This window comes from Cervus elaphus, chromosome 5 (genome assembly GCF_910594005.1).
Source record: "Cervus elaphus chromosome 5, mCerEla1.1, whole genome shotgun sequence".
Lineage (NCBI taxonomy): Eukaryota > Metazoa > Chordata > Mammalia > Artiodactyla > Cervidae > Cervus > Cervus elaphus.
In genome coordinates, this window is record NC_057819.1 from 51,876,035 (window position 1) to 51,894,440 (window position 18,406).

The 18,406-nt window shown below is 37.0% G+C and overlaps 1 protein-coding gene and 1 pseudogene across 4 annotated transcripts in view; both read right to left on the reverse strand.

The window, feature by feature from the left end:
- The window catches only part of ELF2 (E74 like ETS transcription factor 2), a 70,050-nt gene extending 52,818 nt beyond the window's left edge, over positions 1–17,232 (reverse strand). For 2 of the 4 annotated variants that reach the window (XM_043902438.1, XM_043902437.1), the window contains exons 1-2: positions 17,148–17,232; positions 15,621–15,859 (exon numbers count right to left, since the gene is read on the reverse strand). In XM_043902438.1, the coding sequence (XP_043758373.1) occupies positions 15,621–15,692 (72 nt within the window). In that variant the 5' untranslated portion in view covers positions 15,693–15,859; positions 17,148–17,232. Of the gene's footprint in view, positions 1–15,620; positions 15,860–17,147 lie in introns of those variants that run through there. The other 2 variants (XM_043902436.1, XM_043902435.1) reach the window with 1 other exon arrangement.
- LOC122694128 lies at positions 7,460–9,599 on the reverse strand (annotated as a pseudogene).
- Positions 17,233–18,406: the final 1,174 nt, after the last annotated feature.

Sequence of the window (18,406 nt, forward strand, 5' to 3'; positions counted from 1 at the left end):
TTAGTGACTAAACAGCAGCAATACTCCTAGTAATGTCTTGCTGTTCCTCTCCTTCCTTTTCCATTAAATATTTACCTACAAATCAAATTACCAGATCATATGGTAATTGTACATCTAGTTTTAAAAGGACTGTCAAATTATTTTGCAAAGTGGTCACATTGTTTTACATTCCCACTAGTAATATATGAAAGGTTCAGTTCCAGTTCCTCTCCAAACATGCTCTGCAATTTTCACCATTCTCTATGTAGTAGTATTTCCTTGTGTTTTCACTTTGCGTTTCCCTGATGGCTAATAATATTGTGCATTTTAAAAGTGTGCTTATTAGCCATTCATATAGTTATCAGCTCAAATCTTTTTCTAATTTTAATGGATTATCTCCAACTTATTATTATATATCATCTGAATATAAGTCCTTCTATATATTCTGAATACAGGTTATGTGCTGTAACTCCTTTCCAATCTTTGGTTTGCCTTTCCCTCCCTCCCCCTCACCACACAGCATAAAGGATCTTAGTTCCACACCAGGGATAGAACCTGAGCCCCCTGCAGTGGAAGCCCGTAATCCTAACCAATGGACCACCAGGGAATTCCTGCCCTTTCATTTTATTAATGGGATATTTTTAAGGAATAGAAGCTTTTCATTTAAATGAATTTTATCATTTTTTTCTTTTAAGGTTCATGTGTTTTATATTCAATCTAAGGAATTATTGCCTGCTTCAAGGCTGAGAAAATTTCCTCATTTTTCTCCATTTACACTATTTAAACATTTAATTATATAATACATTTGGAGTTTGTCACTGTGTATGATGCAAGAAAGGACTGTAGTTCATTTATTTGCATAGGGATATAGTTGTTCCACCTCATCTGTTAAAATGACTATCCTTTCTCCACTGAATTACGTTAGCACCATTACTGAAAATCAATCAGTCTTACACAGGACTATGCGATGTTCCACTGATCCACAGGTCTGTCAGTATACCAACACCACACTATCTCAATTACTGGATCTTAACAGTAAGTCTTTAAATCAGGTATGTAAGTCCTCCAACTCTGTTCTTAAGCCATGAATCTTCTGATCCACACCTATGTTATATTCCTCCATTTATTCAAATGTTTAATTTCTCTCAAGGAGAGCAAGGAGAGATAAGAAAGCTTTCCTCTGTGATCAATGCAAAGAAATAGAGGAAAACAGTAGAACAGGAAAGACCAGAGATCTCTTAAGAAAATGAGAGATACCAAGGGAACATTTCAGGCAAAGATGAGCATAATAAAGGACAGAAATGGTATGGACCTAACAGAAACTGAAGAGATTAGGAAGAGATGGAAAGAATACAAAGAACTATACAAAAAAAAATCTTCATGACCCAGATAACCACCATGGTGTGATCACTCACTTAGAGCCAGACATCCTGGAATGAGAAATCAACAGGGCCTTAGGAAGCATCACTACAAACAAAGCTAGTGGAGGTGATTGAATACCCAGCTGAGCTATTTCAAATCCTAAAAGATAATGCTGTTAAAGTGCTGCAATCATATGCCAGCAAATTTGGAAAACTCAGCAGTAGTCACAGGACTGGAAAAGGTCAGTTTTCATTCCAATCTTTAAAAAAGGCAATGCCAAAGAATGTTCAAACTACTGCACAAATGCACTCATCTCACACACTAGCAAAGTAATGCTCAAAATTCTTCAAGCCAGGCATCAACAGTACATGAACCAATAAATTCCAGATGTTCAAGCTGGATTTAGAAAACACAAAAGAACCAGAGATCAAACTGCCAACAGCCATTGGATCATAGAAAAAGCAAGAGAGTTCCAGAAAAATATCTACTTTTGCTTTATTGACTATGCCAAAGCCTTTGACTATGTGGATCACAACAAACTGGAAAATTATGAAAGAGATGGGAATACCAGACCACTTTACCTGCCTCCTAGAAATCTATATGCAGGTCAAGAAGCAGCAGTTAGAACCAGACATGGAACAACAGACTGGCTCCAAATTGGGAAAGGAGTATGTCAAGGCTGTATATTGTCACCCTGCTTATTTAACTCATGTGCAGAGTACATCATGTGAAATACCAGGCTGGATGAAGCACAAGCTGGAGTCAAGATTGCCAGGAGAAATATCAATAACCTCAGATATGCAAATGACAACACCCTCATGGCAGAAAGCAAAGAGGAACCAAGCCTCTTGATGAAAGTGAAAGAGGAGAGAGAAAAAGCTGGCTAAAAACAAAACATTCAAAAAACTAAGATCATGGCATCCGGTCCAATCACTTCATGACAAATAGATGGGGAAACAATGGAAACAGTGACAGACTATTTTTTTGGGCTCCAGAATCACTGCAGATGGTGATTGCAGCCATGAAATTAAAAGACACTTGCTCCTTGGAAGAAAAGCTATGACCAACCTAGCATTGCTTTGCCAACCAAGTTCCATCTAGTCAAAGCTATGGTTTTTCCAGTAGTCATGTATGGATATGAGAGTTGGACTATAAAGAAAGCTGAGTGCTGAAGAATTGATGCTTTTGAACTGTGGTGTTGAAGACTCTTGAGAGTCCCTTGGACTGCAAGGAGATCCAACCAGTCAATCCTGAAGGAAATCAGTCCTGAATATTCATTGGAAGGACTGATGCTGAAGCTGAAACTCCAATACTTTGGCCACCTGATGTGAAGAACTGACTCATTGGAAGAGACCCTGATGCTGGGAAAGATTGAGGGCAGGAGAAGGGGATGACAGAGGATGAGATGGTTGGATGGCATCACCGACTCGATGGACATGAGTTTGAGCAAGCTCTGGGAGTTGGTGATGGACAGGGAAGTCTGGCATGCTGTAGTCCATGGGGTCGCAAAGAGTTGAACACGACTGAGCAACTAAACTGAACTAAATTTGTCTCAACAGTATTTTGTGGTTTTCTATGTACAGATTTCATTAAACTTAACCCTTTGGTCTTATGCTGCTGTTAAATAGTATTGCTTTTTAAATTTACTTTCTGAATTGCACTTTGCCAGAATATATAAATACAACTGATTTTTACATAGACACCTATTCTACATTTACTTATTAACAGTTTCACAGAGTTCTTAGGAGTTTCTATGTATATGATTGCATCATTTAGCAATAAAGACAGTTTTATTTCTTCTTTTCCGATCTGTAAGTCTTTTTTATTTTTCTTGCCCTGTACCAATTTTGCCAGTGCAGTGTTGAACAGAAGTGGTTAGAGCAGACACCCCTGCCTTGTTCTCAACCTTAAAAGGAAAACATTGTCCTTTTCCGTTAAGTATGTTTACTGTGGGCTTTTCACATATGTACTTACCAGACTAAGAAAGCGGCCCTTTATGACTAGTTTATGGAATTTGTACAATAGGTGTTGGCTTTTAGCAAATGGGCTTTAAGCTGCTACTGATACGATCACATGATTTTCCCATTTTCCTTTGTTAACATGGAAAATTACACTAATTGATTAAACCTACCTCCCTGGGATAAACCCCATTTGAGACATATGATCCCTTTTATACGCCCCGGGATTTGACTGCAAGTATTTTATCAAGAATGTTTGGATTCTATGTTCATGAAGAATATGGACATGTAGTTTTCTTTTCCTATAAAATCTGTCTGGTCTTGATATCAGGGTAATTCTGACCTCATAAAATTCTCTTGTCCTCTTATTTTCTAAAAGAGTTGTGTAGAATGGGTATTACTTCTTCCATAAACATTTAGCAGGTCAAGAAAGCCATTTAGCTCTGTAGTTTTCTTTGCAGGAAAGACCTTGACTACAAATCCAAAGGTTACTTAAATATCTTATTTGAAAGATACTTTTTTAAAAGATTTCTTATTTAAAAGATATCTTTTTAAAAGATTTCTTATTTAAAAAATAGAGGGCTATGCAGGCCTGCTTTTCCTTTTGGAATGACTTTCAAGGAATTGGCCCATTTCATCTAAGTTATCAAACTTATTGGCCTAAAGTTCTTCTTAATGTTTACTGTCTATAATAATGTATCTTTCATTCTTGATATTAGTGTATTTTGCCTTTTTCTTGTGCAGTCTACTTAGAGATTGTCCACTTTCAACTTCATTGATTTTGTTTTTTTTTTTTTTTAATTAAGACTTTTAATTGGAATTGGAGTTTCATCTATTCTTCAACATATTTATCCATCACCCACTTCATGCAAGGGCCTCACCTTGGGGCTGTCTTACAGCTAAGGAATGACTGTGCCACCCAGGGACCCTGCACCAGGTCCCACCATTGGCATTTTCAGAGCGGCCCCTTTTTGTCTCAAATTCCTGTATTTTAACTGTATTTACATAGAAAAGGGGGGACCCTATAGGACTCAGAACTTTCACAAGTTATATTAAAAGGGAATAATAAAAAGATTCATTCTCCATATAAGTAAGTCAAACTCCATGACAATACATGTTCCTTTGTCTCTAATGCAGTAACTTTTATCTTCACGCAGAGAAGTACCATTTAATGATTGAGGGTGGAGTCTAATGTGGAGAAGGCAATGGCAACTCACTCCAGTACTCTTGCCTGGAAAACCCCATGGACGGAGGAGGCTGGTAGGCTGCAGTCCATGGGGTCGCAAAGAGTTAGACTGAGCCACTTCACTTTCACTTTTCACTTTCATGCATTGGAGAAGGAAATGGCAACCCACTCCAGTGTTCTTGCCTGGAGGATCCCAGGGACGGGGGAGCCTGGTGGGCTGCTGTCTGTGGGGCTGCACGGAGTTGGACACGACTGAAGCGACTTAGCAGCAGCAGCAGCGAATGGACTGATCTGGATTCAAATACTGGTTCATCTATCCACCTAACTTCCTTAAGCTTCAGTTCCTTCATCTATTAGGTGTGAATTTCACAAAGATTCAAGATTGTAAAGGATTGGTGCATTCCTTAAATGCCAGTTATTTTAATTGTTTTCAAAGCACTTTTCACGACTACCCGATTTTATACTTTGGGGGAGAAGTGCACACTATGTCTGCATTTTCATGTGTCAGGTAATTGGATTGCTTGCCTAGTGATTGGCTGAAGCAGGGCTGGAACCCAGGTCTGTGACTCCCAGTGGCCTCCCAAAGTCACATCTCTTGTCCTGGAAGCTGTGTCCTTTGGGATAGAGTGCACACACAGGTGGCAGGGTCTGTCCCGAGACAGCAATCCAGAGAACAATGATGTACTAAATGGGGTGCTACTGTACCATCATTCTAGAACCTTCCTAGGTCACTGGCCTTCAAACCTTGCTTGAGACCCACAGTAAAATGTTTCACAGCATGATCCAGTACACTCATACATTGCATTGTGTTACTAAAACATTTCATGAAAAAGGCTCTCTAGGTATAGTTACTATTTCTGGAGCTGTCCTTTTCCCTTTGCTCTGAATAATTCAGCCCTCATGCCATCATGTGAAGCAGAGCAAGTTAGGCGTTCATGCTGGAGGCTGTCATGGATGTCAGAGCTCAAGTAAGAGGAGGGAGGTCATGCACAGCACTGGCCCAGCTTGGATGTGAGACCCTGAGCAGGATGAGGAGGTATCCACGCAGGGCTGAAGCCTGCTGTGGTGTGTTAAGTCCCTGTTGGGTGAGGAGTGTCCATGGGGGTCAGAAGCCTGATGTAGGGTTGGAGAATATGAAAGGCATCCTCAGAGGCAAGAAGACGTGTGGGTTGTCAAAGGGAGTGAGTGAGGTGGGAGCTCATAAGGGGGACAGCTTGACTGGGGGCAGGGGGTGGTGGGGGTGGTGGTGGTGGTGTCAGCATGAGGAGAGCATCCTCAAGGTAGGTGGCTTGGCGCGGCTTATCAAATCCAGTGTGTGTGTGTCTTATGTGGAGAATCAACTCACACGGAATAAAGAGGGCATCTACACATGCGAGCAGCTCAACCTGGGCTGTTAGAGCCTGAGTGCTGTGAGAAGGGCATCTATACAGGAGGAAGATCTGTCATCAGGTGGGAGCCCAAGTAGGGTGAGGAGGTCATCTGCCGTGGAGGCAGCCAGGGCTGGGGTGTGATTTTGTTTTTATTTTTATTACTTTGCTCCTTCTACTTTGGATTTGATTTGATCTTCATATTCTAGCTTGTTGAGGCAAAACCTTAAGATTGATTTTCCTTTTCCAAGGTAAATATATGAAGCTATAAACTTTCCTCTAAGCACCACTTTGGCTTCATCCCTCAAACTTGATATACTGTGCTTTCATCTTCATTCAGTTTGAACATCTACTTTCTCTTGTCATTTATTCTTTAATCCATGGGTTACATTAATATAGAAGTACACTATTTAATATGCAAGTATTAAAACATTTTGCAATCATTTTTTTTTAATTTCTAATATAATCCTGCTTTGGTCACACTTTCTCTATATAATTTTGATCCTTTGAAAGTTTTTAAAATTACTGAGATGTGCAACCCAGCATATGATCTACTTTCGCTTACTGTCCATGTGCACTTGAATATGTATTCTAATACTGTTAGGCACAGTGCTTCATAGAAGTCCATTAGGTGAAGTTAGCTCATACTGTTATTCAAGTTTTTGATATCCTCATTAATTTTCTAATCGATCTATCAATTAGTGAGTGAGGAATGCTGCAAACTCTGACTAATACTGTGGATTTATCTATTCTTTCAGTTCTATCAGTTCTTTTCAGTTCTATCAGTTTATGTTTTATGTATTTTGAAGCGCTCACGTTGAATGCAAAACATTTAGGATTGTTAAGTCTTCTTGAGAAGATGGTCCTTTTATCATTTATGAAATGTCTATCTTTATCCCTGGTCTTGTCCTGAAACCACTTCACCTTGTTTTATAATTAATATTTGCATGGTATCATCTGTATCTATACTTTCACTTTTAAACTGTGTGGTTATACTTAAAATGAGTTCTTTGCATGAAACCAACAGATTTGGCTTTTTAAAAAAATCTAATTTTAAACAATATCTTCATTTAAATTGGGCTTTTTAGAATACTTATATTTAATATTATCAATAAAACAAGGTTTAAATCTACCAACTGCTCTGTTATTTACTTCATTTATTCCTTGTTCCTTTCATTCTCAGTCTTGTTTTGAATTAAGAATTTTTTTAGTATCCATTTTAATTCTATTTAATTTATATATAGTAATGGCTGCTATCTATATTTCTTTATTTTTTAGTGGTGCACTAGATCTTACAATGGGCTTCCCTGGTAGCTCAGCTGGTAAAGAATCCATCTGCAATGCAGCAGACTCTGGTCAATTCCTGGGTTGGGAAGCTCCCCTGGAGAAGGGATAGGCTACTCACTCCAGTATTCTTGGGCTTCCCTGGTGGCTCAGATGGTAAAGAATCCATCTGCAATGTGGGAGATCTGGGTTTGATCCCTGGGTTGGGAAGATGCCCTGAAGGAGGGCATGGCAACCACTCCAGTATTCTTACCTGGAGAGCCCCATGGACAGAGGAGCCTGGTGGGCTACAGTCAATGGGGTCACAAAGAGTCGGACACGACTGAGCGACTAAGCACAGCACAGCACAGATCTTACAATAGGCTTCCTAACATATTACAGTTTATATCCAACAATGCTTAATGTAAAAAGTTTACAGCACTGTAGTATTTTTCCAATCCTGCCTCCTATCCTTTGTTTGACTGTTGTCATACATTCATTTCTTTTGCTTCTTCACATTGCAAACCCCATAATTCAGCTATTATATACATACATATCTGTATAATGCACTGTTATTTTTGTCTTAAACAATTATCTTTTTAAAAAATTTAAAACAAATTTTAGAAAGTATTTACCTAAACATTAACTATTTCTCTAGCTTTATGTATAAATTTATGTACATATGCTTTAATTTGGTATCATTTTCTTTCTGCCTAAAGAGCTTCCTTTAACATTTCTTACAATACACATTCGTTGGTGATAAATGCTCTCAGCTTTTGTTGGGCTGAGAAAAACTTCACTCTGAAGGACATTTTCACTGGATATGTAATTGTAGGTTGACAAGTTTTAGTTTTGTGAAATTTAAGGAAGTTATTATCTTCTGACTTGCATAGTTCTAATAAAGATATCTGTAGTCGTATCTTCATTCTTCTGTAGGTAATGAATTTTTTCCTCTGGAAGCCTTTTTCCTCCATGCTTCTCATTACCTCTTCGATCGGGTCTTTACTCAAAATTAACTGTCCAAAATGATTTGACCTTTACAGAATAAACAAATTTGAGTTTATCCAGCAGACTTCTTCTCTGTGTTGGGCTTCCTTTTTGTGGGTTTCCTTTCAGTTGCTGGGTTTTTGTTTTGTTTTGTTTTCACTGCAGCTTTTTCCCCTCAAAGCTGCTTCTGCTTCTTAATGCCAAGAGCCTTCTTTCCTTTCTTCTCCACCACAGTCTTCTTGCCTGGAATCCCCTCTTCATCTGATCTGGCTTCTAATGCTGCTTCTGTCCACCTGAATTTTGTGGTTCTTGGTCGGGAGAAGAATGGTATTATGGCACATGGTCTGTGAATATGAGTTTAGTAGCTTCAATGTGATTCTCAAGTTCTTCAGGGGATTCTTCTTCAGGCCTTTGCAGTGAGTCTTCCTATGTGGTGCTTGGAGAGCTCTCTGGATCTCTGGGGTTTTCAACGTTCTGCAAAGGTCTATATTAAGCATCTTGTGAATGGGGAGTTTGCAGTTACTCTTTATACCAAGTGCCAAACAGCTCATCTAACTTGTGGAAAGCACTTTCAGTCCAAATGCAGAAACATCCCGCATGCCTACCAGGAGCAAGTTTCAAATACTGAGTTTGCTTACACTAAGTAGAGTAATTTCAGGGATGTCTCTGAAGGCCTTGATGATTTCACTATCCTCATTAAAGAAGACGCAGGGTTCCCTGTGCTGGATACAGTGACAGCTTCTCATTTTGCCTTTGCCAGTTCTCGTTCATTGAGAAGCACAGATCTTTTTGATATCATTCCAAGCCTTAAGTTTCTTCAGAAGCAAAACAATCTCCTTGGTCTTCTTGTAGCCTTCAACTTTATCTTCAGCCACCAAAGCAAGTTCAGGAACTTCCTCAATAAGATGACACAACCAGCGCTGGTAACGCTGAGGCAGCCAGTGCAGAGCAGATAGAGTATCACTTCTGCATTGTGTTCAGTCTGAAGTGCCAACATCACCAGGCCTTGATTAGCGCAAACATGTGGCCTCCACAACATGTATTTCCAAAAGCACCCTGGCCAGAACAGTGAGTCCCACCACCTCAAACTCTGGGAAATAGAGTCACAGCTCTGCCAGTGGCCCAAGACTCAGAACTGGTTTGATGACCTGCTAATTCACTGCAGCATAGAGCTGTCCATTGTTCTTATGCAAGTTGGTGTGAGTGAAGTACACAATATCTGGTCAAACGGGAGACCTGAACACAGCAAGAAAAGAGGCATTTTTCCAGATGACTCCTCCTTTTTGGAGTACTGGTATCAGTGAATGAGCACAAGCCATGGTGTGAGAGAAGGCCACACTCCTCTCAATGAGGAGAAGTTCTCTAGAAGCTTTTAAGATTTTCTTTTTGAAGTCTGCTTTCAGCAGCTTTACTATGATGTACCTCAGTCTGTTTACTCTCTGCTTTATCCTATTTAGAGTTTAAGATTCTTACATCTGTGCTGTGCTTAGTTGTCCAGTCATGTCCATCTCTTTGTGACCCCATGAACTGTAGCCCACCAGGCTCCTCTGTCCACAGGGATTCTCCAGGCAAGATACTGGAGTGGGTTGCCATGCCCTCCTCCAGGGGATCTTCCCAACCCAGGAATCAAACCCAGGTGTCCTGCATTGCAGGCAAATACTTTACTGTCTGAGCCCCCAGGGAAGCCCATGAATACTGGAATGGATAGCCTATTCCTTCCTCCACAGGATCTTCCCGACCCAGGAATCAACCCAGAGTCTCCTGCACTGCAGGCAGATTCTTTGCCAGCCGAGCTACCAGGGAAGCCCCTTCTCAGATCTGTGGGTTTATATTTTCATCAAACTTGGGAAATTTTATAGCCATTATTTCTTTACATGCTTTTTATGTTCTCTTCTCTCATTCTGGGACTCCAATTACATTATGTTAGACAACTTGATATTGTCCCACAGGTAACCAAGTCTTTGTTCACCTTTTTTTCTTTTTTCAGTCTTTCTGCACTTCATGATATAGTTTCTATCCTTCAAATTCACTGGTCTTTTCTTATGCAGTACCTAATTTATTTGTAATCCTATACAGTGAGTTTTTCTTTTCATATAGGATAGATTTCATTTCTAGAAGTTTCACTTGGTTCTTTTATGTCATTTACACCTCTCCTCTGAGATTCATGTTCTCTTTATCTTTCTTGAGCATATCTGTAATAGTTGTTTTGAAATTTTATCTGTTAATTACCTATCATTTCTATTTATTTTCACTGACAAATTTTTCTCCAAGTTTTAAGTTATATTATTCCTGCATCCTTGCATTTAACATGATTGGGTATTTCATATGTAAAATTTACATCATTGGGTGAAATTTACACATTGCTGTCTTATTTTAATAATGTTTACTATGACAGTTATGTTACTTGTGGATCAATTTTCAAGGCTTATTTTGAAATCTTTCTAGGGCAAGTTTGGACTCCCCTTTATTCCAGAGCTAGTTTAGCTCCACTTATATAGGCATGACCCTTCTGGAATCTCTAATGAGGGCCCTGGGCAGTTAACAAAAACTCTCTTTTCCAACTGGTTGAAACTCTAGCATCTTCCAGCCCTGAGTGAACTATGTAGATTTTTTTCAGTAGGTTCCTGAGTTTACACCTTTCTGATCATCCTTTACCTGGCTTCATGGAGTTTCTTACTATACCTGGGAGCTCATTCAGCTAAAGACTAGGGGAACCAAAGGCTGAGTTCTGTGTTCCTCCTCTGGGCAGGTTCTTCCTTTCAGATACCCTGCCCCTCAAATTAGCTGCATTCAGTTCAGTCGCTCAGTCATGTCTGACTCTTTGCCACTCCATGGACTGCAACATGCCAGGCTTCCCTGTCCATCACCAACTCCCAGAGCTTTGCTCAAATTCATGTCCATCGAGTCGGTGATGCCATCCAACCATCTCATCCTCTGTCAATCCCTTCTCCTCCTGCCCTCAATCTTTCCCAGCATCAGGGTCTTTCCAATGCGTCAGTTCTTTGCATCAGGTGGCCAAAGTATTGGAGTTTCAGCTTTAGCATCAGTCCTTCCAATGAATATTCAGGACTGATTTCCTTCAGGATTGACTGGTTGGATCTCCCTGCAGTCCAAGGGACTCTCAAGAGTCTTCTCCAACACCACAGTCCAAACCATCAATTCTTCGGCACTCAGCTTTCTTTATAGTCCAGCTCTCACATCCACACATGACTACTGGAAAAACCATAGCTTTGAATAGGTGGACCTTTGTTGGCAAAGCAATGCCTCTGCTTTTTAATATGCTGTCTAGGTTGGTCATAGCTTTTCTTCCAAGGAGCAAGTGTTTTTTTTTGTTTGTTTTGTTTTTGAAGCAAGTGTTTTTTAATTTCATAGCTGCAATCACCATCTGCAGTGATTCTGGAGCCCAAAAAAATAAAGTCTGTCACTGTTTCCAGTTTTCCCATCTATTTGTTTTCCTATCTATTAGTTGCATTATTTCCATGTTTCCTCATCTATTCCATTGTTTCCCCACCTATTCCATTGTTTTCCCATTTTTAGTTGCATTAGCCTCTCCAAATTCCGAATTTTGGTTCCTTGATACAGTGAGACTGTCACATTCTGCTTGGATTTCTCCTTCCCATGGTTTGGTCCAGAAAGTAGGTCCAAGCAGTAAGCCAGTGCAATCGTTTCTCAGGAAGAACAGTCTTGCACTGTCTGTGGTCCAACTGTCTTAATCCATTCATGTTACTATAACAAATACCAGACTAGGTGACTGAAAAACAGCAGAAATTTATTGCTCACAGTTCTGGAGGCTGGAAATCCAAGATCAGGGTACCAGAATGACTGAGTGGGGGCCTTCTTCCAAGTCACAGACTTCTTCTTTTGTTCTCACATGGCAGAAAGGGCAAGGGGTCTCTCTAGAGCCTTTTTTTCCCCCTAGAGCCTCTTATAAAAGTATTGACCCCATTTGTAAAGGTTCCTTCCTCATTACCTAATCACCTTCCTAAAGCCCTACTTCCTAATACCTTCCTAATGATAATCATCTTTGGAAGTTTGGATTCAACATATGAATTCTGAGGGGTTCACAAACATTCAAGACCATAGCACAAATAAAAACTGTGGGTTCATATGTTTTGTTCATTTTCCTAGTTGTTTATGGTTGGAGTATAAATCTGGTTTCAGTTGTTCCATCACAACCTGAAGTGGAAGAAGTCTCAATCTTCTTTGTCTGGAAGCAGATGCTCTCTAAAACTTGCATTCATTTTGTTTTTAAATATATACCTAAATCCTTTTTTATCTTTTCTGCATTAATTCCCCATTTCTATGAGGCCTACCTGCTATGTATTTCCTTCTCAAAAACTGCTCTGGCTACTCCTCTATGTTTATTCTTCCATACAATCTTTAGGCCCATATGATCAATTTCTCCCAACTGGCCCTAACATCTGATAGAGATGGAATTAAATATATAGATTAATTGGAGGACTGACATCCTCCACAATACTGACCATTCCCATTTCTCTTACCCAAATACAAACTATATCTCTTCGTTTATTAAAGTCTACTTAAGTGTCATTAATTAGTTTGCTTCAAACAAGTCCTACATATCTTTTACTTTTATTCCTCAACATTTGATACATTTTTGTTAATTTTCTGAAATACAGTTTATTTCCATGATTTTTTTCTAGCTAATTACAGTCCTTAAAAGAAAGCAAGATATTTTTATGTTAATTTTGTACCCACCAAACTATTCGGCACTCTTATTAGTTATAATGGGTTTTCATGGATTTCCCCTTGGTTTTCCTGGGTGGTGAGTCATATTATCTATAAACAGCAATTTGATCTCCTTTTTAGTAGTTATATGTTTTTTCATTATTTTGTCTGATTACAGGAAAATATTAAATAATAGTAGTGCCCATACTGACTTTCTCTCCAATTTCAAAGAAAATACTCCAGTATTTCACCATTAAATAGGATTCTAGCTCTTGATTTATATATTTTTTTTAAATAATGTTAAGGAAATACACACTTATATTATTTAGGGTTTTTATCAGGAAGGATATTTAACTTCATAAAATTCTATTTCATCAAGTATTTTATCCTAACCACTATATCACATGTCATATTAGTAGGGATATATATTGATGGTTTTCTTAAAATTGGATTATCCTTATGTATCTAAATCCTATTTGGTAACTGGATTTTTAAATATATGACTATTTTATAAATGTATTACTATTTCATTTATGATTTTTATATCCACACTCATTAATAAGATTACAGTCTACTTTTTTGCTTTGTCAGAAATAGAATTATCCTAATTTTATAAAACACATTCATATAAAGCATAATAAGAATAAAATTATGAGAAATAAAGCCTAAGCATCACTAGTAAGTCTCCAAATGCCCACTTTTTTAATAATTTAAAAAAAAATGTGTTGTGGTATAATTGATTTAAAATGTGTTGCCCATCATATTTTAAACATTTATTTTTTCTTCAGATTCTGAAGTTAAGGTAATAAGGTCATTTTTTTCCCACCCCACCTTACATTTTAAAGTATAAGTAGTGTATATATATATATATATATATATATATGTATATATATATATATATTATAAATACATTCCTGAATAGTAGCTTATAAGACAAAATTCTATCTTTCAAATACCACTATCCCCAAAACTCACTTTAAAAACTTAGGAAATATTACAGATACTAGTGGCTTTTCCTTCTTCTAGGAATTTTCTTCCCCAGGTGTTTCTACAGCTCAATCCCTTATGTTATTCATTAGGTCGACACTAAAATGCCGCCTGCTCAGAGAAGCCTTCCTTGTCCATTCTAATCAAAATATCCTACCAATTCTCTATCTACCTCTAGCCCTGATTTATTCTTCACAGCCATTCTGAAATATTTTATCCCCAGCGCCTAAAAAAGTAACTGACATTCAGTAAGAGGTCAATTAGTGTTTGTTGAAGGAATAAATGAAATGAAAGTAAGTAGGCATCCACATGATATAATGTGAAGAAAAAGTTCCCGAGAACAGTTTCCTCCTTTCTGGTGACACTCTCCCTAAAATGCCTATGATCACCTTTTAAGACTACTGCATAAATCATTAGTCAATAATGTCTTGGCAAAATTATTTTGTCAGATTCTTTCTTTGGTAATAATCAGTTTGTCAAGCCATGAACACATGGGATTCCATGTAAATGAAGGGAGGTATAGAGAGTCTTCCAGAAACAAAGCGTTCTATTCATTTTCCCGTAATGGTGGTACCCAGTCACCACAAGGTAAATATATTCTGCCAACTGTTCTTAGCAGCTTCCCCCATAGAATTAATATCAACAAAGTAAAACCATGGGGCAAAAAGAAAGTACCTGAAGAAGCAAGTACTGGATGATATTGGCGGGACAGAAATCCTGAGTCCCTCATTTCTTGGATGAATCATACTTGGAAGAGATCATACAGAAAGTGAAATTTCAAGAAGAAGTAGGAATTGATTATGAAAATAAAACATGTTCTTTGCCTTTCTTTCTCTTAGTAGATTTTCAAACAGTTTTAGATTCAAATACAACAGGAATATTTCAGTTACCAAGTCCACTGAAAACAAACCCACTGAATTTGCCCATAGCTATCTCGGAAGACTGAAGAGACACCAAGCAAGCGAGAAAAAGAATCCAGACGCCAGCATCCAGACACACAGTCTGACATCCTAACTTGTATCTCAGATGTAATACTAAGTACCAGTAACAGCAGTATCTTTCACAGAATGTAGAAAAAAAAAACTTTTTTCCTCTATTTTCCCATCTTATCTCTGGCCAAATATTTGACCATTGTTGTGACAGTATTATTATATTTTAATTTAGACAATTCCTAATAGTCAGTCTTTACCAAATGGTGGGAATAAAAGCCAGGCCCTCAAAGTCCATGTATTTCTGGTACTGTTGTTTTCTACTCCTATCTCTTATTCTTTAATGTTATCAATAACGACAACAACAACAACAACAAAAACAAATAGCATTCCAAAATCCTTCAAGTATAAAATTTCAAAACCGAGTTTCTCTTCTTATTTAAACATTATCTAAATTCTTAAGTATAAATAATACATAATTAAAATACAATGGATTCTCACATGAATTAGAACAATCAAAAGACAAAGGTAACAACAAAAAGAGATACAAAATTCTAAAGTAAGATGCATAATTTAGGTATTTAGGTACAGTATTTACTTATATACTCTAAAATCCAAAACAACGGATTTTATCAGAGATTTAAATTTATTTCACAACTAATACTATTGTCTTGTTTCTTTTTTCCCTCCTAGTCCATTCCAAGATATGGAAGTTCCAACAACTCAGGCAACTCAGGCCCAGCACTACCTCCCTCAACCTTCTAGTACCTAATTATATGAGGACACATGACAGAGACATACAATCTCATGCACTATACATTTCTACCCTCAAATGTCTGTTTCCCATTAAATTCATTAGTTCATGCATTGATTTTATGAACAAAACAGAAATGTAATACACTGGATGGCTAACCTCTTGATTTTCTACTCCATTGCTGGGAAGCTCCAAAACAGAACCTCCACTGTCAACCACTGCTGATGTCATTGTTTACTCCCTGAGGAAGCTTCAAACGCTACCAATCACTGTAATTAAAGGTTCATGGATGACTGTCAGTGTTACAGGTTTGCATTATCATCTTTTAAAAGTCAATAGAGATGGAGTAGAGTTGATATCCAGAAATCCAGTCTTCTTAAGATGATTAACCAGAGAGCCTAAAAAGAAGAAGAATTTGAAAAATTATTTTTAGAAATACAAGGATATAAAGCACAAACTATTTTGCAATAAAATTTTTTAACATTTTTATAAACTGAGAAAAAAAGAGCTAGGCTTATACAGCTCGTGTCAAAAGAGGGCAGTAACGAGCACTCCTCTTAGAGCAGTCAAGTTCACACTGCAGTTCTTACCAAGCTACTATTGCACATTGGCGATCTTATGATGTTTACATTCTAAGAAATAAAATGTTACAACTTTTTCCCTTATGAAGATGTACTGTTATTCCTGAAATAGTCTGGTAAAAATTTCTGAAATTTAAAAAAAGTTTTATGCACTAAAAACATAAAATGTGCTGGACCAAGACAACTTCTAAAATTATTCACCTATTTAACAAATTAAAAGATGTATTGGTCTGTAAACATTTCAGTCTTCCTTGGCTCATTTGGTTTGTTTATGTATATGAATTTATGTTTATGTTGTTTATGTAGGTATATAAATAACTAATTAGAATTATCTTTTGCTTACAGTAGCAGGCTCATTTTGTGTTCATATTTTGTATACTGTATAAGGTCTATAAAACAGATTAATTTGAATTACTTATACTTTCAAATACAGTAGTTTGAAAATAAAGTAGTGAAATGACTTGGAATGCCTTTAATATTACTTTATCATTCTTTCTTCAATAACTTTTTTGTTATTGGTTCAAAATGCAATATAGCAAATGGTTTCAAGTAAACATAATTCAAGTTTTTTTCCCCTAGTGGAGATGAATGGCAATATGTACATCATCTTGATTTATGTTAGATTATTTCTTAAAAGGTTACATTTTATTTGATTTTTGTGAACATTAAATATTTCACAAAGAAATCACAGGGCTTTTTAATAGAATTTTTCACACAAAAATTTCACACACAAAAAACTAAGCATATTTAAAGAGAAAATAATCATTTCTAATTAATCATTCCATTAATAACATGTCCTATATTAAATATGAAAATAAAATAATAAAGAATTTCCATAAACTTCTACAGTAAATAGAAAATTCCTGAAAAAAAGCAGAAATTTCACCTCACTACCTAAGACCCATTCAGTACTACTATTAGTCTTCTTCTTGATCTTATCAACAGAAAATGTGATAGGAAATATTTGTATCTTAAGAATAAAAACTAAGAGAAATCCTCAATCCCATCACACTGAATCTCACTATTATCACATAAGGTAACAATTATTTTCAATTTCTGTTTTCTAATCATACAGATAACAACAGCAGAAATAAATTTTACTTACAATTTGAATGTTAAGTAGTCTAAGCATCCTTCACTAGTTTCACAACTTGGCAAGAGTTAAAATATAAACCAGCAGTACTCTGGAACTACTAATGGGGGGAAAAATACAGTATTAATATAACTCTATAAAAATATTTTATTCAAAATATATATATATATATTTTATTCAAAATAGATGTGATTCAGACAATATGTACTTACTACAACAAATCATCTCCAAGCCTGATGGCACACAATTTATAATGAACATAATTAATTATTTCTAAGCTACTGAAGAATCGAAAGTTTTTTAACAGACTTAAAAGTTTTAAGTCATCACTAAATGACAATTACTGAATAACAACAGATTCCCACATACATAGCCTATATCCCACATTATGGGCTATATTTCAATCAACCAACAGGAGGATTTTAACACATGGCTGCAAGTATAACCCCAGAACTCCAGGAGTACTAAATCAAGTTTAAAAAGACTAATTTCAATTTAAAAAAATAATTAATTTAAAAAATTTAAACAAATTTTTAAATAATAAAAAAAAGACTAACCCAGAAAACTACTACTGAACAACATTAATATATTATTGCCTGTTAAACTTTCCTGCCATTCACTTTTTTGCTCACTCTTCAAAAGTTAGCATTCACACAAATCCAAACACTCCAAGCCTCCTCAAATAGCCCTTATGTTTTCTAAAGCTGATCTGCTGACAGGCGCACTGGATCTTAGGCCTTGTTCCATCAATTATTCCTTCTTTTTCCTTATCTTTCTCTTTCTTAACACTGGGTTCTGTTCCTCAACATCCAAATATTTATAAGACTCTCTCATCTTTTTTTTTTTTTAATTTCTTGGCCATGCCACACAACATGTGGGATCCTAGTTCCCTGACCAGGAATCTAAGCCACGCCCGCTATAGTAAAAGCATGGAGTCTTAACCACTGGACCGCCAGGAAAGTCAAGACCCTCTCATCTTAAACATGACTCCTCCATGACCCTGCATAGCCCTCTAGCTACCACTCTAGTTCCTTCCTTTCTCAGATACAGTTCTACTTAAAAAAAAAAAAAATCATTTAAACTGTGCCTCCACTTTCTGATTTCTACACAAGTTTGGTATCCATCACCACCAAATGAAATTTTTATTAATTCTGGTTATCAAATCCAAAGGATACATTTCTGTCTTCATAGGACTTAATGTCTCTGAAACATCTGACACTGTTGATTATTCCCTCCTTAAAACTACCTTGAATTTATCTTCTCCCTCTCCA